Source organism: Cebus imitator, unplaced genomic scaffold (genome assembly GCF_001604975.1).
Source record: "Cebus imitator isolate Cc_AM_T3 unplaced genomic scaffold, Cebus_imitator-1.0 Scaffold45, whole genome shotgun sequence".
NCBI classification, from domain to species: domain Eukaryota; kingdom Metazoa; phylum Chordata; class Mammalia; order Primates; family Cebidae; genus Cebus; species Cebus imitator.
In genome coordinates this window covers 17,039,136-17,065,260 of record NW_016107360.1, presented here as the reverse complement: position 1 = coordinate 17,065,260, position 26,125 = coordinate 17,039,136, and the positions used below count along the sequence as shown (strand labels likewise).

At 35.3% G+C, this 26,125-nt stretch overlaps 1 protein-coding gene and 1 non-coding gene across 7 annotated transcripts in view; both read right to left on the bottom strand.

Moving 5' to 3' along the window:
* Nucleotides 1–26,125, bottom strand: part of BBS9 (Bardet-Biedl syndrome 9) — a 466,532-nt gene that overhangs the window by 298,814 nt on the left and 141,593 nt on the right. For all 6 annotated transcript variants that reach the window (XM_017527150.2, XM_037737962.1, XM_017527153.2 and 3 more), the window contains exons 8-9: nt 23,995–24,178; nt 23,239–23,368 (exon numbers count right to left, since the gene is read on the bottom strand). In XM_017527150.2, coding sequence (XP_017382639.1) covers nt 23,239–23,368; nt 23,995–24,178 — 314 coding nt within the window. The remainder of the gene's footprint in view (nt 1–23,238; nt 23,369–23,994; nt 24,179–26,125) is intronic.
* Nucleotides 24,852–24,958, bottom strand: LOC119470964. The gene has a single exon (XR_005199951.1). It is a non-coding gene; the product is annotated as a U6 spliceosomal RNA (small nuclear RNA).

The window sequence follows — 26,125 nt, the reverse complement described above, 5'->3', positions numbered from 1 at the left end:
TAAAACTTTACATAGTCTATCGTATTTGAAGTTTAATTTTTAAAGTACTGTTCAGTAATTTCTCATTTCAAATTTAAAATTAAGTACCAAAAGTTGTATATAAATAGCACTAAGAAAATGACACAGGAGGAAAATATCAGGAAATTCTCTAGTATGGTTTAAGAATTTTACTCTTAAACATCAATGGCATGTAATATCTCTCTTTCTCTAATGTTATGAATAGGTAGAATAATATACTGGCCTTAATGGTAGAAATCAGCGAAATTATGTAATGTCTCTGTATATCCTTTAGCCTATAAACATATTTTAAATGTTCAATATGCCCATTCTAATTGAATGGGTACTAACTGAAGAAAAAAACTCCTAAATAAAATGCTTAAATAAGTACTAATCTCATTCTAACAATAAATGTATTAAGTTACTTCCATCTAGAGCAAATTTACTGAGTAAAGAAGGGACTATTTGAAAAAGCATTCGGCAAAATAAATTTATCATCAAAAAAAACCACTTGCAATGAAGCACAGAATATCATAGCATAACTTACATTTTTATTGTGTCAGTTTACATAGATGAACACTAAAAGCAACCATTTGAATTTCTAAATGAATTCATCACTACCCAGAAAATCAAATTTGGCTTCATGAATTTAAATTTACTTTTAATGTGTATCATGCTTAGAGTTTTTAATATACAGGCATGACTATGATTGCATAAAAGCTTCTAAAAGTGATTTATCTAGTAAGAACATTACTTTAAGATATCACATTAAAGAATGCCTCTTAAAGCTCGGGTATCCAGCAGCTAAAAGGGTCAGCTACATTACCAAAAGGGAGACGGCAAATGCTGCCTATTAATGAGGCCCACTGTCTTAAATTAACCGGAGCTTCCAGCCAAGACGCCTTCTCCCTGCCCTCTCCTGCAAGCCACTCACACTCCAAGGAAGAAAGATATGTACATGCATACATACTCGGATGGATGGATGGATGGATGGATGGATGGAGGGATGGATAGACAGACAGACAGACAGACAGATAATAGATAAATGGAAGTGTTGTGCATGTGAATGTGTGTGAGAGAGAGAGAGAGAGAGTGTGTGTGTGTGTGTGTGTGTGTGTGTGTGTGTGTGTGTTTGGCATATGGGGTGGGAGTGTTGCTGCTGTTAACAGAAGTAAACATTTCTAAATGGAAAAATATGTACAATTAGTCTTATTGCTTTAATTGACCAGATCAAAATTAAACAGCATCATATAATATAAAACAAATTATTTGTAGTGACTTCCAAGAAAGTGTATATTAGACTAAGATTCACAATGCTGTTTCTATGCCTTCAATTTAGAGGTTCTTCCTAGGCTCCTCTGAGAAAAACCAAGAAAAAGTCTTTAAGATGCCCCACATTAGAAAAATATTATAATTTGTGCTCCACTGAGAAATGCAGTAACATAAAAATATTTCTAGGAGTCACACTAAAACCTATATTTCATGTAGATCTATTCACAAAGAAAAAGAAGTAAGTCTCTCAGAAGAAAGTGATGAAATAAAGAGGTATATAATGAAGAACAAAAAAAATATTTTGGAGAAATACAGCATATTACTCATTAATAATTGTAGGAATCATAGAAATCTCTATGATTTTACTAGACCATTGGGTCTCGTAAATAGTCTATAGACATAGGTTCTATATATTGACTAAATGAGACATAATCCTATTTAGACAAACAGAAAAGGGGAAATAGAAAGAAATAATAGATAACACACTGCATTTGGTCTTATATGCCCCAAAAGATACTTCATTGTTGTTGTTGTTATTGTTTTATTGCATTTTAGGTTTTGGGGTACATGTGAAGAACATGCAAGATTGTTGCATAGGTACATACATGGCAGTGTGATTTGCTGCCTTCCTCCCCATCGCCTATATCTGGCATTTCCCCCCATGCTATCTCTCCCCAAGTCCCCACCCCCTGCTGTCCCTCCCCTATTTTTCCCCGACAGACCTCAGTGTGTGATGCTCCCCTCCCTGTGTCCATGTGTTCTCACTGTTCAACACCCACCTATGAGTGAGAACATGCACTGTTTGATTTTCTGTTCTTGTGTCAGTTTGCTGAGAATGATGGTTTCCAGGTTCATCCATGTCCCTACAAAGGACACAAACTCATCGTTTTTTATGGCTGCTTAGTATTCCATGGTGTATATGTGCCACATTTTCCCTGTCCAGTCTATCATCGATGGGCATTTGGGTTGGTTCCAGATCTTTGCTATTATAAACAGTGCTGCAATGAACATTCGTGTGCATGCGTCCTTAGAGTAGAACGATTTATAATCCTTTGGATATATACCCAGTAATGGGATTGCTGGGTCAAATGAAATTTCTATTTCTAGGTCCTTGAGGAATCGCCACACTGTCTTCCACAATGGTTAAACTAATTTACACTCCCACCAACAGTGTAAAAGTGTTCCTATTTCTCCACATCCTCTCTAGCATCTGTTGTCTCCAGATTTTTTAATGATCGCCATTCTATGCTTGAAATGGTATCTCAATGTAGTTTTGATTTGCATTTCTCTAATGACCAGTGATGATGAGCATTTTTTCATATGTTTGTTGGCCTCATGTATGTCTTCTTCTGTAAAGTGTCTGTTCATATCCTTCACCCACCTTTGAATGGGCTTGTTTTTTTCTTGTAAATCTGTTTTAGTTCTTTGTAGATTCTGGATATCAGCCCTTTGTCAGGTAGGTAGATTGCAAAAATTTTTGATACTTTGTTTTTTTATAAATTTTCTGTACTGACACTTTTTCCTAGATGATATCATGTGGACCTCCAGAAATAGTATTTCAATAGAAACAATATAAGTCTGCATTATAAAGTATGAAGGTGTGGCCAAGCATGGTGGCTCATGCCTGTAATCCCAGCACTTTGGGAGGCTGAGCTGGGTGGATCACTAGGTCAGGAGTTCAAGGCCAACCTGACTAACGTCATTTCTACTAAAAATACAAAAATTAGCTGGGCGTGGTGGCACTCACCTGTAATCCCAGTTACTCAGGAGGCTGAGGCAGGAGAATCACTCGAACCCAGGAGATGGAGGTGGCAGTGAGTCGAAATCACACCACTGCACTCCAGCCTGGGCAACAGAGAGAGACTCTGTCTCATTTAAAAAAAAAAAAAAATATGAAGGTGTTCAGGGCCTCCTAGGTAGATATCTATACATACTTTGACCTGTGTTGATGTATCTCCTCTCTTATGACAATTACAGATCCATTTTTGTGTGTCTGTGAGTCACCTGTTTGTCTATCTCATTATTAAAATTCTGAAGTTCTTCCCAAACAGCATCAGGATACTGTATAATTCTAATACCAATTTTGCTTTGCTATAAACCCTTCTATTTTCATTTTCACATAATTTCATATTTTATATGGCCAGTGATTATATACATGTATTCAAGTTTAATAAAAATACAAAATATTTTCATGGTAAAATATATAAATGAAATTTTGACACAGGCCATTAGAAGATAATCAAATCTGCTTTTTTGAAAGTGGTATGAGAAATTTTGTACATAAAAACACTTAAACTCATGACTGTTGATATAAAATTAGGTCAATGCCAATAATTTCTTTTGAAATTTCTTTCTATAATTTAAAGTAACAGTATAGGCATACTTATCAGATAGTAAATATTAACTATGCACATAATAAGTTCAAATTGCAATTGCCACCTTAATTATACATGGATCTAAGACTCCTCATGAGATAGTCATCTGACATAATACAAACAGTTAGTAAAAAGGTTGACCTAAACAAACAAATAAATGTTCCACAAATAGGCGAGATGCAGTGGCTCACACCTGTAATCCCAGCACTTTGGGAGGCCCAGGAGGGGATTGCTTGAGCTCAGGAGTTTAAGACCAGCCTGGTCAACATGGTGAAATCCTGTCTTTACCAAAAATTCAAAATTATCCAGGTGTGGTGGCACGCACCTGTGGTCCCAGCTACCTGGATGTAACATGGGAGGATCACTTGAGCCTGGGAGGCGGAGGCTGCAGTAAGCCATGATCACACCACTGCACTCCAGCCTGTGTGACAGAGGGAGGCCTTGTCTTAAAAGAAAAAAACAAAAGTTGCACAAATAAATCCCCATCATCCACAGAAGAGAAGATAGTATTACCAACATCAAATTTCCACAAAATTAAAAACCCTTCTTTTAGGCCACAGTTTTAAAACTCCTTCAACAAATGCTTTGTGGTCAAAAACATTGTTAAGTAGCCATACTAAATGCTCTTTTAATTTTCCACAGGTAAAGTATTCAGGCTGTGAAGCAGCATGACTTTGAATACTCTTCGTGAGTCACTTGTTTTCAGATCATTCTTTCATTTATCTCTTCATTCATTCATTCATTCATTCACTCAACCAACATTCGCTGAAAACCAACTCACTGCCAAGCATGAAGAAACTGAGTAATGGTGGTCCCTATATGAAAGAGGAAACATCTTTCTATATGCCAATTCCCTAGAGAAAACATCAGCTGGAGAAGGTAGTTCTTCCCAAAGACTTGAAACTAGAATGGCCCTAACAACTACACAGAACTCCAATCCCAGCCACAGAAAAAACTTACTTTAGGAGTCAAGACCTATTAAAACTCATATTGCAAGACAAAGGCCTTGTTTTCATGCTACATGGCTTACTGAATAAACTCCATCTAAAACTGCTATTCAGTTAGCTTATCTTTAGTACACCAAACTTTATAGAACTAACTAGGTTTTTATGGGTTAATAAAATTCTGTGTGGTCTTCTTTGGGCTAGTGATATATGAATATCACTTAGAGGTTCAAATGGTTTAAGAATCAGATTTGCCAAAACTCAGGTCCATTAATCCACTTTAATATTCTGAACATAAAGTAATACATACTTCTACTCACAATTGGATTTCCTGAACTCAAATGTGATATAATCTTGAAAAACATTATACAAAATAGGCACGAATTTTCATGAAATATATACAAGCTGAAAGAAAGCTATGTATTTGGGGGAAATAACATGAGAAAAGTGACAATAATCTTCCTAAAGGCAACATGTAACTATTGCTTTACTAAGTATTTTAGCATTTAAAAATAAGCAAAGGTAGCCTGGACAAAAATTATTCCAATTTTAACAAAACTTTAACTTTTCTTAAGAGAACTGTTTTTAGACACTAAGTAATTAAGGAATAGAGAAATAAAAAAGAGATAAGATAAATAATTGATCCAAAAGTACTATAAGGACTGTGACTTTGCTGATTAAAAGTAAAAAATTTACTATAAATTCTATGCTAGTAAACACAAATTCTATCTGATAAAAATATCAAAACAGAAACAAATAATATTTATAAGGTCTGCTGTGAAGCAAGCACGAATAAATAAAAATTATTTTATGATATTTCATATTATTTAAAGAAAACTTTATTTTGCTTTGCACCCTATTTTAAATTTTAACTACAAAAATGGTATATTTACTGAACTGACATTAGCACAAATAACTAATACTTTTTTCTTTAAAGTAATTTTAGAGTAGAAAATAGCAATACACATTTCCATTTCTGGCAAAGATATAATAGTCTGGACAAAAAGGCATAAAGCAAATATACAGGTTTAATGGATCACATATGTATAACTATATTCCTTACTTAGAAAGTAATTCATTTCAGTGATACATAAAGAAATCCCTATGTTTAATTCTGTCATTAAAAAATTTCTATACCAACACAAATACTGAGAAAATGTTCTAATCGTAGAGTACGTCTGCCTGGGCATTACTTCTATTATATCATTATGTCACGCACACCAAAAAAGTTTTTTTCTTTCTTTCTGCAATCTTAGTTTTCTTTCATAAAACTGTAAAAAGTTCTAAATTTTGCCTTTTTTATGATGATTCTTTAGTGGCTGCAGTAGTTGCAGTGATGTCAGTTACACTAAAGAACAACAGACAGGTTGAAAGGAAGAACAAAGCATTTCCTACCATCCGGAAGCCTGCAGATATTTTGAAAAAGCAGTCAGATAACTTTTTTAATGCATCCCTCCATTATTGTCCATGTGATTATGCTTTAATTTTTCATGTATTTGACTTAAATGTTAAATACTCTGGATATTGTCTCCATATAAACTGTGTTCCAGCTGCTTACTCACTCACACACCAGCCTCATGCTGCATTCACACAGTATGCATGGAGTTAAGGTTTTGGAAAGTGGAGGGCTTTACCTAACTACAGGACCTTAACAGATATATTTGCTTGCTCCATCTTAGTAAAGTTTTACAAAAGACAAGAAGCAGACTTTTGACATTCCTAAATTTGAAGTTATTGCAAAACTCATTCCTAAATGTGAACTGTAGACATTGCAAATCAGATAATTTCCTTCCAATAAATGGTTTTTTTTGGAGACAGAGTCTCTGTTACCCAGGCTGGAGTGCAGTGGTGCAATCTCTGCTCACTGCAACCTCCGCCTCCTGGATTCAAGCGATTATCCTGCCTCAGTCTCCCAAATGGCTGGAACTACAGGTGCACGCCACCATGCCCAGCTAATTTTTGTATTTTTAGTAGACAGCAGGTTTCACCATATTGGCCAGGATGGTCTCGATCTCTTGACCTCATGATCCGCCCGCCTCGGCCTCCCAAAGTGCTGGGATTACAGGTGTGAGCAACCATGCCTGGCCCCAATAAAACTTTTAAACGTTCAATTAATATGAATTGTAACTACCCATTTAAAATTTGAAGGTAACAAGATGGAATAAGAAGATGAGAGAAATGGAAATAAAGTGAAAGACAAAAAGTAGTATATGAAATGTTGCATCCAAAAGCAAACAGTACCATTTTTTCAGTGTATTTTGACTACTGAAGTACCAGTAATTTCTAAGTTACAAACCATAACTTTTCCTTTAAGTAAAAAGAAAAAAGAAATTGTTTTACGTAACACTGTCCTTAAAATCCTTAACAATTTATCTTTCATTTTTTATTCACTCCAAACAATTTATGTTTAAATCTAATGCATCTTAACTATTTTAGATTTAAATGAAACAGCCTTGGCAGCATCATTAGTTTTCCAAAGACCCAAGTTGATTTTTAGAATGCCTGAGACTTTCTAAAAAATATTTAAGGAACTCATCCAGACCCTTCCATCCCTCAGTTCCATATTCCAAAAGTAATAACTTTGGTTTTAGGCTTCTGCTTTCTGGTTTTTCCAGGTGTTTACCCTAACAACTCTAAATAATATACATCTTATTAGATAGAATATTGGCTAGCACTAATCTGAAAGGGAAATAATTATCTTAGAGAAAGAAAAGGTATCAGAGTTTTTCAGTAGAAGCAAAAAATGTTGGGACTTCCAGCAATATGGTGGACAAATACTCTGCAGGGCCCTACCATACTCTGCTTTTCTATATTGTAACACCAACTCACTTAGACTATAATTAGCTGCTTACATGTTTGCTTATGAACTTGGGCATGTTCTTTGATCTCTCTATGCCTCAGTTGCATCATCTGTAAAATGGAGATAACAATAATAGTAATAACAGTAACTGTTTTAGAATTAAATACGTTAATATGTCCAAAGCATTCAGAATAAATACTGCCTGGTATATAGTAATACGAATTGCTATTATCATCATATGAACTCCTAGAACAGTGTTATTGGGAAACAACATGTTACTCATTAGCCAATAAATGTATGTTCATAAAACATCTTCGTAATATATACTTCATTCTAACTATCAACAAATACTAAAATACTCTTGTTTGAAAACATTTGAACATAAAAAGTAATTTTTTGATGAAACACAAGGGAAAAAAGAGTAGTAAGTCTTTCTTCACTAAGCAAAGTTTTTATCTAGCCAAGTTGTTTCAAGATTAGAACATAAGTGCTAATTATTAATAGAATATAGTTCATTATGTTACATTATTCTACATTAATGAATTCTCCTAATAACATCTTGTCATCTTCTACTTGATTGAAACTGTTACAGTCCTGCTAATGCACCACAATGTAGCAGTCTCTCCTTGTGAGATATCACTCAGAGTTTTTTGTCTCATAACCAAGAGAATTAAGTAGTGTGGACACAAAAAGGGCAAAGTTGTAGCAAAAGTTTAATAAGCAAAAAAAGAAAGCTCTCTGCCATGAAGATGGGGCCTGGAAGAAGGTTGTCATTTTTACAGTTGAATGCAAAGGCTTTTTATAAGTAACCAAAAGAGGGCTGAGTGTCTTATTTGCATAAGGCATGAATTTCTGGTACCTCCACTCCATTCTCCTAGTGTGTATGTGGGTCCTTAGCTTGAGTTACTCCATATTGCATTGTGCCCCTTATTGCACATGTGTCAAAAGAGAGAATTTTCCATTGTGGGCATGTCTGGGCAAGTCACCTGTGTACCCTTTCTTATCTGTGCAGCTGTGGGCATGTCTTAGGCAAGCCCCTGCTGTGCAAGTTCCCTTATCTGTGCCCATGGCTTGATTTTTCAGACTGTTCTTCTATTTGAAATAATTTAAGCAAGGACCCACCCTAACTGCCTGCCTCACCAGATTCTTCCTTTCTCCTCTCTTAAAACAATAACATTTTACCCTTAAATTAGTTCAGTTTTCTTCTATAGTCTTAAATATTATACACGTAAAACATTATATGGGTATCTACCCTTTTATTATAAGCATATCAATAAAACAGGTAGCAATGCTCCTTTTATTTTACACTTATTTTAAATAATAAACTGCACTTTAGTGAACAAAAGTCAGTGGATTTTCTCTATCTAAAGGCAGGAAAAGTACTGAATACAGTTCCACATTTTAGAATATGTGGGAACCCCCACAATCAGTTAAATGGCAGGTTCAGTTGATCAGATAACCTAAAGACCTATTTTATCAGGTGAGACTTAATTTACTCACAAGTTTCAAGCTAGAGTTCCAAAAAAATTTATCACTTAAATTATATGATTACTCATCTATTTTACTTTTCAACCCAATTTTAAGTAATTTCAATTAATACTGTTCTCTTAAAATGTAAAAATGCACCATTACTCCCTTAAATATTTTTTCTTAAGATGTAGAGAATTTACCAAAGTTTAAAAAATATTAAACCTGATGTGTTAAAGATTTAGACAGTTTTGAATAAGCTACCAATGTAGCTCTTTGTAGAAATTAAGAGTCTAATGATGAAATGAAGCTAGTGCATAACAAGCAATAAAAATCTTGCAGTTCCTTTTGATTCTATTTTTTAAGTCATCTAACATTAGCCTATGCAGTAAAAGTTATATATTTATACTCTTTCTTTATTCTGATATCTCCGATTTGTGCTCCAGAGCCAGTTCTGAAGCACAGGTCATACACTACTTAACAGAAAAAAGGACTAAGTCTACCCAAAGTCCCAAAGTTCTGAAGCCTAGAGTTCTAAGTTGTTCTACAAAGAGTTTAGGAACACATAAATCTTATGTTATCAAAAAAAAAAAAAATCTTTTTCCCTTTTCCCTTTTATATTACACTAAGCAACTAAGAAAATATAAACTTTTTCCTTTCAGAAATAGACCATATAGAGGTATTTCTCTTTTTTTATTTTGGTGATAACTCAGATTTGCATTCCAATGCTAGTTCTAAAAAACAGGCCATACACTAATTAACAGAATAAAGGACTAAGTCCAACCAAAGTTCTAAAGTTCAAAGTTCTTCTGCAAAGAGCTTAGCAGCATATAAACTTATGTTACTGCCCAACCACACAAATCACTTTCTCTCTTTTATGTTCTACAGTAAGTAACTAAGAAAATATAAACTTCCTCTGGGAAATAAAGATATTTCCCAGGATTCTCAGGAACCCATAAAAATAAACTCATTCTATCTTTGAAACAAGAGAGAGTAAAATTTCAGTTATCAGAAGGGTCCACTATCTGAAGTGAGGAGGAAAAAAAAAGTTAAATAACATGTATGTTCTAAGAAAAATGAACACAAAGTCACTAACCTAAGAGAATGATCTCCAGGTCCAAAGGGCCAAGAAGGTATATGCGTAGTGAAAGGCAAACCCTTCACAAACAGTGAAAAGCAAGCAATTTTCTGTTGGCTACAATCCTACTGAAACTGAATCCCCCATATATAAATTATGGGATATAGAATCAAGAACACAAAACACAAAAGCACTTTTCCTACCAGTGTAGATTAATTTCTTTGAGATTGAGAGTTTCATTTTTAAGAGATGTTCACAGTCTTGATGACAGTACGTCTAAAGTTTTTCAGTGGAAATATGTGGTAATAAGTAGAATTCTACCATTGAAATATTTAATTTATAAAACAGAAAATCATAAACCCAATTGGCATTCTAACTGCAACTACTTATCCTTGGCTATACAGTGTTTCTAAAATCTATGCCAGGCAAATTAAATAGACTTACTATGGAATGCAACAAAATCAAACAATCTGGAACTGTAATTATTATGATATTGTTCATGAGAATGGAGGATGCTGTGTTTTACATTATTACATTAAAAATAAAATGATCATGAAAACATGAGCCAAGCAAAAAATATCTAACTTTTCATAAGAAGAATTTTTCTGAGAATTATAACCTGGACTGAGAAATAAAAATAAAGATACGGCTTTTTAACCTATTTAATGATTACTACAAGGTCTTTTCCATGTAAATAAAAAGTTATCAAAGTAGCCATAATACAGTTTAGGAAAGTAGCAAACCAAATGACAGGCCATACGTCAATAATGGTTTAGCCACATGATGCAAGGACATAATAAGCACAATTCTTGTGCTTCTCCAGTTTAAGTCCAATCAATATAATATCTAGGGTTCATCTCATAAAGACCTTTGATCTTAGGTAATGGAAATATATGCATGCAAGTAATGATGACCATCAAAAATCATGCAACTAATTTTATCCCTAAAATCCTTCAATGAGATTGACACAGTTTGTCCAAATTATGTTTACTGATGTACCAATAACAAGAGGAAGAAAAAATATACTAGCTGTGACATAATTCTGTTCTTTCATCCCCCATAACTCATGTTAAGTTACAGTGTACCACAATGCAATAGCAGATTCACTAGGCCCTAAAGCAAAGCTCTTCTCTTTTGATAGGAACCCATGAAAGCCAGGACTTCTGCCACTCCAACATTTCTTCTTATAAACTCACTGCCCCATTTGATTCAGAATCCCAAGTTCTACATGAATCAGAAAACTGTGTAGACAACTTGTTAGTGAACTATAATTGAAGCAACATATTTTATAACTACCCTCTTGAATCCTTCTAACCTCTACCACTGCCCGTGGCACCTCCACATTATATATTGACTTCCATACAAAAGTAGTAAATTATATAAAATTGTCCAAGTAAAGAATAGAGATAATTAATAGCATTAGGTATACTCAGAGTGTAAAGCCCCAAAATAAACACTATAAACATGTTTCAAAGTAAGATGTACTTGGTACTAGTGACTCATGGAAATTGTAAATTGGCACAAACTGCATTGGTTAAGAGTAGCAAAGATACAGGAAGTAAGAGGGAAGTGGCTGAGAGAAAGCACCTCAGTAGGCTAAAGAAAATCTTCCACTGTAGACATAGAAAAGAGCAAACCCAGGGCTGTAGATGCTTAAAACAATGGTGTAGAACACAAATTTTACAAACTTTCCCAGAAAACAGAGAAAACAAATGACAAAGAAAGGAAATTATGAGAAAAAATATAGCACATATTGAGAACAGAAAATAAGCAGCCAACAAAAGATCACAGTTTTCCTGACAGACTAAATCAAACACAACTGAAGAAATAACAAAAGATATAACATAGAAAACCTTCCTTCAGCAGCAAAACAAACGGTTTAAACAGATTACATTCACTATATTTCCAATAATATCAAGGAAAATATACAGATATGTGGTGGCAAGTGTCGCATTTACAGGAAAAATTGAAAACCACTCTACAAGCAATCAAACATAAATAACTGATTACCTACAACAAAACAAAATCAGATTGTCCATGGATTTCTCCTCACCAACAATAAAAACTAACTGACAAAGAAATAGATTCTAATATGGAACCAAAAGAGAGCCCGCATAGCCAAGTCTATTCTAAGCAAAAAGAACAAAGCGGGAGGCATCACACTACCGGACTTCAAACTATACTACAAGTCTACAGTAATCAAAACAGCATGGTACTGGTACCAAAACAGAGATATAGACCAATGGAACAGAACAGAGGCCTCAGAGGCAACACAACATATCTACAACCATCTGATCTTTGACAAACTTGACAAAAACAAGCAATGGGGAAAGGATTCCCTGTTTAATAAATGGTGTTGGAAAACTGGCTAGCCATGTGCAGAAAGCAGAAACTGGGCCCCTTCCTGATACCTTACACTAAAATTAACTCCAGATGGATTAAAGACTTAAATATAAGACCTAACACCATAAAAACCCTAGAAGAAAATCTAGGCAAAACCACCCAGGACATAGGCGTAGGCAAGGACTTCATGACCAAAACACCAAAAGCATTGGCAACAAAAGCCAAAATAGACAAATGGGACTTAATCAAACTCCACAGCTTCTGCACGGCAAAAGAAACAGTCATTAGAGTGAATCGGCAACCAACAGAATGGGAAAAAATTTTTGCAGTTTACCCATCTGACAAAGAGCTGATATCCAGAATTTACAAAGAACTAAAACACATTTACAAGAAAAAAACAAACAAGCCCATTCAAAAGTGGGCAAAGGATATGAACAGATACTTTACAAAAGAAGACATACATGGGGCCAACAAACATATGAAAAAATGCTCATCATCACTGGTCATCAGAGAAATGCAAATCACAACTACATTGAGATACCATCTCACACCAGTTAGAATGGTAATCATTAAAAAAATCTGGAGACAACAGATGCTGGAGAGGATGTGGAGAAATAGGAACACTTTTACACTGTTGGTGGGACTGTAAATTAGTTCAACCATTGTGGAAGACAGTGTGGCGATTCCTCAAGTACCTAGAAATAGAAATTTCATTTGACCCAGCAATCCCGTTACTGGGAATATATCCAAAGGATTATAAATCGTTTTACTATAAGGACACATGCACACAAATGTTCATTGCAGCACTGTTTACAATGGCAAAGACCTGGAAACAACCCAAATGCCCATCAATGATAGACTGGACAGGGAAAATGGGGTACATATACACCATGGAATATTATGCAGCCATAAAAAACGATGAGTTCGTGTCCTTTGTAGGGACATGGATGAACCTGGAAACCATCATTCTCAGCAAACTGACACAAGAGCAGAAAATCAAACACAGCATGTTCTCACTCATAGGTGGGTGTTGAACAATGAGAACACATGGACACAGAGAGGGGAGCACTACACACTGGGGTCTGTTGGGGGAAATAGGGGAGGGACAGTGGGGGGAGGGGAGTTGGGGAGAGATAGCATGGGGAGAAGTGCTAGATGTGGGTGATGGGGAGGAAGGCAGCAGATCACACTGCCACATGTGTGCCTATGCAACAATCTTGCATGTTCTTCACATGTACCCCAAAACCTAAAATGCAATTTAAAAAAAATCAAAAAAAAAAGAAAAGAAATACCAGAAGGGAAGCAAAAGATGTGGTCTTCTACCTGTGCTTTTATCAGCTTCCTAACCAATGAAGACAGAAAGACAAGCGGCAGCCACTGATTCTTAGCACCAAGGACCTGTGATGGAGGCCTTTGGGGGCTTCCGTGAGACTCACTAGCCTCTTGAACCCTAAAAACAAGGAAAATGGACGCCCAGAGCCAAAGAGAAAATAAACAGAGTGAGAAGGTGAAAAGATTCGGGTGATCTGAGCTCATGATCACTCTCCGTCAAAACTCCTCATACAATCCTGCAGCAAACTGTTGTCACCATTTAAAAAATTAATAACTGCAAAATAAGAAGGGATGTATGTGTGAAAATTGCAAAAAAATGAAAGGGGTAGATATGAGGGAGATGAGAACATAAACAAGACAGAAAATATACATAGCAAGAACTTCCTAAAGAAACAAAAGAAGAATTCAGACAAATAGTTACACCTGTATCAATGAAATAAATCATTTTTTCGTTGTTTTGAAAACCCAAACAAAAGATACACGGGATGAAGGCCACACTAGACGCAATAACTACAATATAAATTTTTTTAATTAGAATAAGTAAACTAAAAACCAACTCAAGAACATGACAATGAGATGTGAAAAAAAATCACGAAAATAAAAATCGAACAAATATAAAAATAATTGATGAGGAGTCATGTTTTAATTCTTAAGGATTGAGAAATAGGTCAGACAAGCACTCACACAGAAAAAGTAATTCATCCAACAAGATATCACTTTTTAAAAAAATTAAGCTACCTTCAGACTTCTGTACAGCAATTTTCAAAACCAAATGAATGTCCAAAATTCAAAGGGAAGCTAAAGTTATCTTCAAGTATAAAAGCAATATACAATTCTTAAACTAAGAACACTTATAAGGCTTTCCAGAAAACCACAGGATGATTACAACTAACCAAGAAATGAATCAAGATAATTCAGAAATAGTAAAAGAACTAGTGGTAACCTTTGACTCCATTTAGATATATCAATAGGATGAAAGCACTATAGAAATTGTGATTATTAAAAATGCACGTAAATGTTTTAAATTTTGACAAAATGAATAATAATATACCAATAATGCCAGAATTTGGCAAGAAGAGAGGAAGAACACATAAGTATGCTATTTTCCTAATGTTTCACAACAGAAAGTCAATTGACATTACCAAAACCTGAAATGCAGCTTTAAAAGACTAACAATATCAACCAAAAAGACATTTCTACTATTCTTGTTTAGAGAAGTCTTTTAAAAGCTAAAATATGATGTTGTGAATAAACATGTATTAAAAAATTCATATATTCCTTCCACTTCACCTATTTCCTTTTTCCATAGAATATAATGAAATAAATTTATATTGAAACTTCATGGCCAAATGTGGTGGTTCACAACTGTAATCCCAGCACTTTGGGACGCTGAGGCGGGTGGATCACAGGGTCAGGAGTTCAACACCAGCCTGGCCAAAATGGTGAAACCCCATCTCTACTAAAAATACAGAAAAATTAGCCGGGTGTCATGGTGCATGCCTGTAATCCCAGCTACTTGGGAGGCTGAGGCAGAGAACTGCTTGAACCCAGGAGGCAGAGGATGCAGTGAGCTGAGATTGTACCACTGCATTCTAGCCTGGGAAACAGGGTGAGATTCTGTCTCTAAAAAAAAAAAAAAAAAAAAAAAATTCATATGGTCCTGCTTTGTAAATTGTATTCTATGCCTAAATTTACACGTGTACAGAAAAATATCAGGCTTGATATTGAAAAGTGCTAACAAATGTTAATTCTATTTGATAAGACTGAGGTAACTTTAGTAAAAAGCTATTTTATTTTTCTTTGTACTTTTAAATAATACTTGAGTTTTTAAAACTACAGTTCTACACTTTTTACAAAAATCACAAAGGTTATTATTTTCTCTAAAAGCTATTTTAAAAACAAATAAGGGGCCAGGCATGGTAGCTCATGCCTGTAATTCCAGTACTTTGGGAGGCCAAGGCAAAAGGATCTCTTTAGGCTAGAAGCTCAAGATCAATCTGGGCAACACAGGGAGATCCCATCTCTACGAAAACTTTTTTTTAATCTGCCAGATGTGATGGCACACACCTATAGTCCCAGTTACTTGTGGGGCTGAGGTGGGAGGATCACTTGAGCCCAGGAGATCAAGGCAGCAGTGAGCCACACCACTGCACTCTATCCTGGTCAACAAAGCCTGACCCTGTCTCAAAAACAATAATAATAATTTTAAAATTAAAAAAAATAAGGAAGCATTTCTGGGAAAACTGAATGAATCTACTGAGAGATAAAGCATTGGCCAGGCGCAGTAGCTCACACCTGTAATCTCAGCACTTTGAGAGGTCAAGGCAAGAGAATGGCTTGAGGCTAGGAGTTCAAGACCAGCCTGGACAACACAGCAAGATCCTGTCTATACAAAAAGAAATTTTAATTAACTGGGTGTGATGACACCTGCCTACAGTCCCAGCTACTTGGGAGGCTGATGTGAGAGGACTGCTTGAGCCAAGGAGTTCAAGGCTGCAATAAACTATAATCACACCACAGCATTCCAGCCTGGGAGACAGAGTGAGACCCTGTCTCAAAAAAAAAAAAAAAAAAGGCATAGACCACAGCATACCAATAACTAATATCAAAGTGAACTCAAAGCAAACAAATGAAAAAATAAGCAAACAAAAAAATATTAAGCGGAAACCCAAAAAAGGTCATTTACATGTACCAAAAAAATAAAATAGCTATCTGAAATATAAGCTAACATAGAATAAGGATATCTAAACCAAAAATGCTTATTCAACAGAAAACTGATAGAAAAATACAGTAATAAAAGACAAATATTCTACTCTTGAATTATAACAAATAGAGGAAAATATCAATAAAAATGCAGAGGTGCTAAACATCAGAATTTATACCTCATGCAAATTCCAGGAATACTTACAAGTTTTCTGTGGAATGTAAGAATTTACAAAGAAAATCCTTAAAATACAGAAAAGCAAAAGTATACAGGCTCACATTCTCTTTCTATAATACAAAACAAAACAAAAAAGACAAATTAACAGCAAAACTTAAATCAAAAAGAAAAAGTCACTTTGGAAGTAAAAATATTTTGCTAATAAATTTGGTTTCAAGAAAAAATCCTTGTTCCCTCTATGAATCTGTGCTTTCATATTTTAAAAAGGTTTTTCAACTAAAAAAACTTATAAGGTCTTTAGAGCCACACCTCTTCCCCTGACACATACAAACCACATTGACTTTTAAGTATTCAGGAAGCATATACCATATGTTCATCTTTCTTATCAATTATTCAGTGTGAAATGCAAAAGTAAATGGAATGTATTATCTAGTTGGAGAGTTAGGAAATCAAATAGCCGTCACCAACATAATTATAAATGTGATAGAAATTCAGAGAAGAAAGAGACCATGATAAGCAGGAAAGGCTTATTTATGTGATTTGAGCTACATCTTGAAAATAGAAGAAATATGAAAATCCAGAAAAGATATGGGGAAAACATTTTGGTCATCAATATTGTATCAATGAAAGCTAAAGAATAAAACGTTATTGAGCACACATGTACATAAACACGGGAACAACAGACACTGTGGGCTACCAGAGTAAGGAGAGAGGGAGTAGGTGTGGGTGGAACACCTACCTATTGGGTTCCATGCTGACTACCTAGGTGGCAGAATCTGTACTCCAAACCTCAGCATCACACAATATAACCACGTAACAAACTTGCATTTGTACCACTGTATCTAAAATAAATGTTTAAAAAAATTTAAATAAGCTAGCAAATTTTTAAAAAAGAAAAAACTATTAAGTAACAAACTTAAAGTAAGTGACTATTGTTGACCTAGGCTAGGAAGAAAGACATTGAAGTACTAGACCAAATTGTTCATACTGAAAAATGAGCTGCAATAAGTGCTGCAGTAAGATTTTAAAGCTGGTTGTGAGCTGCCAGCTAAAGTTTAGAATGGCTCTCATCTCTGCGAAGTTTCATTCAAACAGACTTCCACTTGTAGATATATTTGATACCTCCAGAGTAACATTACTGATAAATAATGACATTTACTTGCCACTTGAGAACCTGAGCACAGCAGAAGTGAGATGCTGGGCCAGGCTTCCATAGCTACTTCATGCAATGAGAGGTAAACAGTAACAGCTAAGAATTTAAAGATTATCACAGTCAGGCTTTTCTGATTCTGTAATCTGTGTATTGATTGCACCTTCCCATAATCTGACCTACAAAAATTAAAAGTAATTAAATAAAAAACAGTTTAACCAAGAAAGATTTAATCTGAAAAGGAAGAAACAAAACACAGACTTGGAACTGGTATGTAATAAACAAGGTAGAGAGGACTAAAGCTGCCAAGTAGGTGGGAGTGGAAGGAAAAAAGGCGTCTTAGACTCGGAGCAAAATGCTGTTATTAAATATAATTGCATCAACTTGATCCAAATCCAACATTTCTTATTCCCTGAAAAGAGACACATTCAAAAAGCAACAATTTCCTTCATAAATAAACACATTCAGCCAAGGAAGCTTCTACCAAAAAGGTTTAACCCTAAAGGTAATAAAAAGCAAGAGAAAATTTATTTCAGTACTCTCAATTTCAAATAACTTCTTTATATAAATACATGGGCTGAGCACTATGGCTAACATCTGTAATCCTAGAACTTTGGGAGGCCAACGTTGGAAGACTGCTTGAAACCATAAGTTCAAGACCAGCCTGGCCAACATGGTGAGACCTCATCTCTATAAAATATGAAAAAATTAGCCAGGTATGGTGGTATGTGCCTATAGTTGTAGCTACTCAGGAGGCTGAGGCAAGAGGCAGAAGTTCAAGGCTGAAGTGAACTACGATCATGTCAATGCATTCCAGCCTAAGCAACAAAGCAAGACCCTATCTCTAAAAATAAATAAACAGATAAGCTATAGCTAAGTTAGCAATAACTACCTTTAAAATTCTAACAGAGGATAATATTGATTTGAGTAATAACTCTCTCCCACATGGCATGGCTAGACTTGCGTCAATTAAATGCTCTCTCTACTGCAATGTCGTGAATTAATTTTGTTTACACAGTGAGCAGGAAGAACTCGTCAGACAAATTTTGGGGCTTATCCAGGATCCATCCTTGCAAATGTCTGCCCATGGTTCATCAGCCTCCTAACAGTATAACAGATCTAGAGGTAAGCTCTGGCAATTGCTTGTTTCTACTGAAGGCCATCTCTGGTACTGTACCTGCTGGTGAGGCACTGTCGACTCATAGGGTATGGATCTAATTGCAGTGAAGAAATAGTCCTGGAACCTGTCTGAAACACCTCTTATTAAAAAATCTGTTTGCCTTCATCACATGCAAAGGCCTAACCTATCTGCAATGCCACCTCCTGATATGGGAAACAGCTGTTCACCCATATTCATCTAGTCTCAGGACTAGGAAACAAAAGAGATATGGGATGGTATATTTAAACTTGCTCTTTCCTGTTTATCTGAATTATTTCTCACAATCTACTCATTATCCTATATTCTGCAGTTCACTTATGTGCTATGCTAAAACTGTAAGTGAGAATATTAGCATCTTTGTCATTTAAGCCTTGGAACCCCAACCAGGCACCTGTGAGTACCTGCAGACAGCTGCAAAGCAGTTCCACTGCTCTTACCCTAGGGGCAACCCACGCCCCAACTATGACATTAGGAAGAAGTTAGAGCAATCCTCACCCTTTTCCCATCTTGCAACTTACACCTCAGGATTGAGGCATGCTAAAACTCAAAGAGCGAAAGTGAAACAGCCTTTGCAAAAATTATCGAAGTGAGAAAATTATGGCACTGAGAAGACATGACCTAGCTTACACCCCTGTAGCCTCTAACCTTCAAGCTCCCTTAATTATTCCTAGGCTTAGGCCAGGCTAGCTTTGGGAAACATTTAGTTTATAGTTTAAGTAAAAATAGTCCTTCCCCAAAACTCAACTGTCTTTATAAAGCTAATGAGAGACCACCAGGCTAGGAGGATAAAGAAGCCTAAATTTTGCTAAGTTGTGGACATTAATAATTGCCAGCCATTATTCCAGAGGTCACAAGATACGCAACTTCCCCCAATATTCCTGCAGATATAATCACTATTGTAGAACCTAACAGTGGCCTTGTAAGATACCTTTACAGGTTTTTTGCATGTCTGAAGCCAATGATGCTTCCATCTGGACCCCCCAACTGTTCCTGTGGTCCCACCCAGAAGAGATTCAGCATGCAAGAGGATAATTTCCCACACCCTATGATTGCACCTTCCAAACAATCACCAGCAAGCACCCATTGCCTAGCCACCCCTAACTCTTCCCTCAAACAACTTTTGAAAAACCCTTAATCTATGAGCCTTCAAGGAGAATGATTTAAGTTAGAAGTCCATCTTCAGTGTGGTGTGGCTGGCCTTGCATCAATTAAACTCTTTCTCTACTGAAATACCATCAATTGATTTGGTTTGTGCAACAGGCAGAAAGAACCTGTCAAGGGTTACAGTATCTGGCCCACGATATGTTCAGCTGTCTCCAGAAAAATATTTATTCAATTGTCCTTCATATAAAAAAGGGAACCAATTACCTACGCAGCCATTGGGCACTAGATGTGCTTTGTTGGCAAGATCAAAAATGTGGGGCTCTAAGAATTCTTAAGAAATGAGAAAAAGAGGAGCATTGAAAATCCAAGTGCTGTGATTTCTCATCACATTAAAGTAACAATGAGACCCTCTACTGAAATGATGAGCACACTCACATGGCCTTCTAAAGTGTCAGCACTGGCTTCCTCAGGCCTCTGCAGGATAAACATACTCATCCCTTGGAGATTTGCTATCTTTGTGGCTCACAGACACTAATCCCAGAGTCATAGTCTGTCCTCAGGTGATGACAATGGGAAGAAGGACAACACCACAACTACTGCATCTACATTCACAGAATGGATCTTCACAGGTGGGCTGCAGTTGAACATCACCTGCCAAGTCTGCCATGGAGTTTCCACCACGATAGACCCCTTCTGGGACACTGGCTTAGATCTGCTCTTCCGCCATCTTGTGGCCCGTGAAGGCAGTATGGTGAATGGGGAAAGCCACACGTTGGGAACCACCACACCTTATGGACTGTTTGCAAAGGTGAGAAGCCAGCCCACCAGTGCTCACGTGGCAAGGAAGTATCTTCCTACAGGAAGGCTGTTGTTGATCAGGACCAAAGCAGGGCTTTTATTTCACATGCTATCCAGGATAGAGCCTTGAGAAAAGATGTGGCATTAGCCTGAAGTTGGCTGCAGTTGCTCTTGCCAGTTTATGCTGGTTTTTTTTATTTTTTCTTTGTTTATCGGATGACTAAATATTGGTGTTCACTAGCTTTGCATTGTGTAGGGTATCTGTAACACTAGCTACTATTTCAACTTCCCTCATGTAAATGATCTGAGAGCAAAAGAGCAAAACTGGAAGCTCCCTTATCTTTTGTGGTTAATAACCTAAACCACAGTGTAAGCTAAGAGCTGAGTGCTCTCCCCATAGTCCATGGCCTTTTTTACATGTGATTAAAATATAATTGTGGTGTTCTGTGCTTATAATCATTTTTGAAATTGTCCATTTACTGCTTCAGTCTAGATAAGTAATAAGATTTAAGATGTGACTATTATAAAATGTATTTAAATAGCTGTAGCATACAGCTTACAATTGTAGAGAGAGCAGAAAGCCTTCCTAAACTTTATGTTAATTGAGTCTAGTGTTTTAAAGTCTTTCTTTTGCATGCATTAATTAAAGGTTATTGCAGAAGAAAAAAAACCCTAGTAGAAATTACAATGAAAACACAGTCTAACGCTATCTTTTGTGTTAAATTATGTTTAAGAATAAGAAAAATCTACAGTTGAACAATTAGAATTTATTGTTATATATTGATTGTGCAAAATACTAATGGCAATATTTGGATTTAATTGTTTATAACTATCATCTTGCAAAACCTACGAGAAATAGGAAGATTCGCTCACAAGTACCTCAAATAAGATGATAGGCTACTTTTGAACATAAGCATCACTATGTACACTATATGAAAATTTGGTTTTTTGCTCATAATATTTCAGTTATTATTGACCCTTAACTTGTAAGTTACGTCTAGACCAAAAACTATACATTAACAATAAATATCTGCTGAGAAGCCATATCTTTGCACTTCCCTGAGTATGGGTGACTCTTGAAATGCGTACATCCCTTGTACCTAATGTACGTGTAAAAATATATATATTTCAACTAAATGTTCTCAATAAAATCTTTCTACCCATCATTCTCCTGTGCTCAAAATGTACACCAAAACCCCAATAATGTTTAAGTATTTAAAGATATTGGCTCCTGAAGGGCATGAAGATTTTAGGTCAAAATGAGCCTCATCACCACCAGTGTGGATCCGTCTTTTAGCAACTGAATTGTCACTTAGGGGGCCAAAGATAACAGCTCTTGGATGGATATATAGACTCTTTCAAGAATTACTCTTCCATAAAAGATAAATTTGATGTTGACCTGCTGACAACATGTTTTTCCTGTTCTAAATCCTTATAAGTAAATCTGATACAAAATGTCTGGTGGGTATGAATATTCTGTGAAACTTAAAAAGACCATGTGATGGACATTGCAAAACTCGATCTCAAAATTTTAAAATTATTTTCCAGATACAAAATAACTATAACTGTGTTAAGGGCACAGCAATTAAATTATATGATTTTTTTCTCATAAATAAGAAAGCAACATCTTTTTAAAATATTCAATGTTTTCAAAACACTGTTTCCATCTTCCAAAGTTCAGGCTTTAGATTAAACATTGATGCAAATATGAATACCCTTCACTGATCTTCAACAATAATATTATACTCAACCCCTTAATAGGAGAGGACAACCCCATCCTGATCAGATACTATAGGTGTCACTGAAGAATTCTAAATATGCCTTTAACTGTTCAATAAAATATTCTAAATAAGTAGAACTGAATACATCTGAGAATCTATGAAGCTTTATATGTTTGCTGATATTTTCAATTCCTAAACATAATCTGAGATGCTAAAAAGTTTGTCAGCATCTCAATTTTTATATTGATGACCCAGAAAAATTACTCACTTAGATGGTTCATTTCTGTCATTTTTGATAAATTTGGAAATTTAATGTTAAAGTATGAATTGTTTTTCATTTTAAATGTAAAGTAGCACCCACTTAAAATCTAAACTGTGTAAACACATGATCATTAGCAATTCTGCATCACTTGACATAACAAGGTCTGAAACAAGGTGAGACCCTTATTATGATGAACAGTATAATATTGTCACAGTCTATCAATAAATGATCTGTAAATGGGACCCATCGAATGTTAAAAGAAATCTTTTTGAAGAATAATCTATCAAGTAAATCATTTTCTTGATATCATCATCAGCTGTCACCTTTAATTTACTAAGGATATCTCGCTAGAAATATTAAATGAAAATGATTAATATCACTAATTATCCTTTCTTTCCAATAAAAGTTATATTTTAAGTTACTTATTATTGACATTCACACTACAATGTCACTTGCAATTATTTAATAAAATCACTTGCCGCTATTTCATAGAACTTCTGGAAAATTTCTTGACTAACATCCTCTTTAAAAACAATGTTAAATTAAATCACTTACTGCAAACAGCCCACTCTTACTGCTACAGGAATGTGGGGAAGTTGGGTGGCCCACTTCAGTGTCACATCTTGAAAAATATGCAACATGTTATTATGGTTTCCAATCAAAGTATTTATTGTCCCTTCAGAGACTGTAGGTTGAAAATACAGAAAAGAGACACTAAGAAAACAGTCATTTGGAACAGCATGTCTCTGCTAGGAAATTTATAACACAAACTAATTCTAACATCTTGATTTTAATACATAAAGATTTTAAGTAATAAGACTTTTTTTGTAACTTTAATCTACCAGTATAAAAAAGAAAGGAATCATTTTACAGTCTTGGATGCTATAACTAGATAATCGCCAACACTTTTGCATTTCATCTAGACAGCATGAATTTCATTAATATGTAACACATTGAAGCTAATGATTTACTAGGCATTCACTACAGATAATTCATTCTATTAGACATTACAATTGTGCTTAAAAAAGAGTCTGATGTTCTCTTTAATGCATCTTGAACAGCCACATTATTAATGTATGCCAGAGGCCAATTTTACAAGTCATTTTGTACAAAGTAAAATGACTGGCAAAACCAAATGTGTGCTTTATATCAAACTTCTATTCAAACTCTGAAAGTTAAAATTTCCATTACATACTCAGTATTAAACTATTTTCATATATGTTTAAAATATGTGTATGAGTGTAGCTTTTTCTGGTGTATATCACATAACCTTTTCATATGGAAGAGATGAAAGAAAATCTTTCTACACACCTGAGCAATATGGCAGAAAACAACTTGGGCTCCAATCAAGCTTCTTCATGAATCGAATTTGTCCATTATCCTTAAGACAAAAAAAGTTTCTCTCACCAAGAACAAAAACAGAAGATGCTGACTGATTGAAAGAGACAATACATATATCAAGGGCTTGCTCTCCAATATTTAGAGTCCAATCCACCTACAAAGCAAAACTCAAGATCAATTTAGTTGCTAAACTGAGAACATATCAGTTTTATTTTCATATCAACATAAATTAATAAAGTGCTTTACAACAAAGCAGAAATATAAAGAAGATGGGCTAATCTCTTTTGTTTCTTTATGCTTTTTTTTCTCACTATGATCATTTTTCTGATATTTTACAAGATGCTAATCAGTTTTGTTCCATGTCTCACCAGATGATATTAGCTATTCTGCAGTTGAAAACACTAAAACACGTATCTGCTTCCCTAAAAATCTTCCATGAAAATATTGTGCTTAATTTGCAAATCAAATTTAATAATCTGTAGAAACTATAATCATTATTATACATGTGTTTTTATATGACAACTAAAAATATATCAATATGCATATACAGAGTAGTCACGAAGCCACTAAATAGTAGAGCAGAATATACATAAGAGCTGCTCCAGAGTATCTTCATATTGCTGGAATACAGTTAATGTTCAATAAATGCTTCTTAAAGTAATGAAAGAATGAATGTAAAATGATGTATAAAATGAGACCTTCTCAGGATTCATCTCCCACACAATTAATATTTCCAAGTCAGCCAGGAAAATGCAAAAGAGAAAAAATATACCATTTTGAAAAAGATTGGCAGACAGGTATATATTTTTTAAGTTTTTCTTTTTTTTAAAAGTATAGAACACTTCATGAATTTGCATGTTATCCTTGCACAGGGGCCATACTAATCTTCTCTGTATCGTTCCAATTTTAGTATACATCCTGCCGAAGCGAGCACATTTTTTTCAGTTTTTCTAACTTTTATTTTAGGTTCAGAGATACATAGGAAGGTTTGTTATATAGGCAAATTCATTTCACAGAGGTTTGGTGTACAAATTATTTTATCACCCAGGTACTAAGCATAGTGTGCAACAGTTATTTTTTCTGATCCTCTCCCTCCTTCCACCTTTCACCTTCAAGTAGGCCTCAGTGTCCGTCACTCCCTTCTTTATGTCCTTATGTTCTCATTATTTAGATTCCATTTGTAAGTGAGAACATGTGATATTTGGTTTTCTGTTCCTGCATTAGTTTGCTAAAGATAATAGCCTCCAGCTCCAACCATGTTCCTGCAAATGACATCTCATTCTTTTTTATGGCTGCATAGTATTCTATGGTGTATATGTACCACATTTCCTTTATCCAGTCTGCTGTTGATGGGTATTTTGATTTTTTTTAACTTGCTGAGGATTGTTTTATGTCCAATTGTGTGGTTGATTTTAGAGTATGAGCCATGTGGTGATGAGAAGAATAAATACTCTGTTGTTTCGGGATGGAGAGTTTTATAGATGTCTATTAGGTCCATTTAGTCAAGTATTAAATTTAGACCTTGAATATCTTTGTGAATTTTCTGCCACAATGATCTGTCTCATACTGTCAGTAGGGTGTTGAAATCTCCCACTATTATTGTGTGGCAGTCTAAATCTCTTAGTAGGTCTCTAAGAAATTGCTTTATGAATCTGGGTGCTTCTATGTTGGGTGCATATATATTTAGGATAGTTAGATCTTTGTGAAATTGAACCCTTTACTATTATGTAATGCCCCTGTCTTTTTTGTCTTTGTTGGTTTGAAGTCCATTTTGCCAGAAATTAGGCTTGAAACTCCTGCTTTTCTCTATTTGCTTAATAGAGTTTTCTCTCTTTATTTCAGCTTACAGGTGCAAATAAAGCATGTGAGATGAATCTCTTGAAGACAGCATACCATTGTGTCTTGCTTTTTGATCCAGCTTGCCACTCTGTGTCTTTTAATTGGGACATTTAGCCTGTTTACATTCAAGATTAGTATTGAGGCTGGGCGCGGTGGCTCATGCCTGTAATCCCAGCACTTTGGGAGGCCGAGGCGGGTGGATCACGAGGTCAAGAGATCGAGACCATCCTGGTCATCATGGTGAAACCCCGTCTCTACTAAA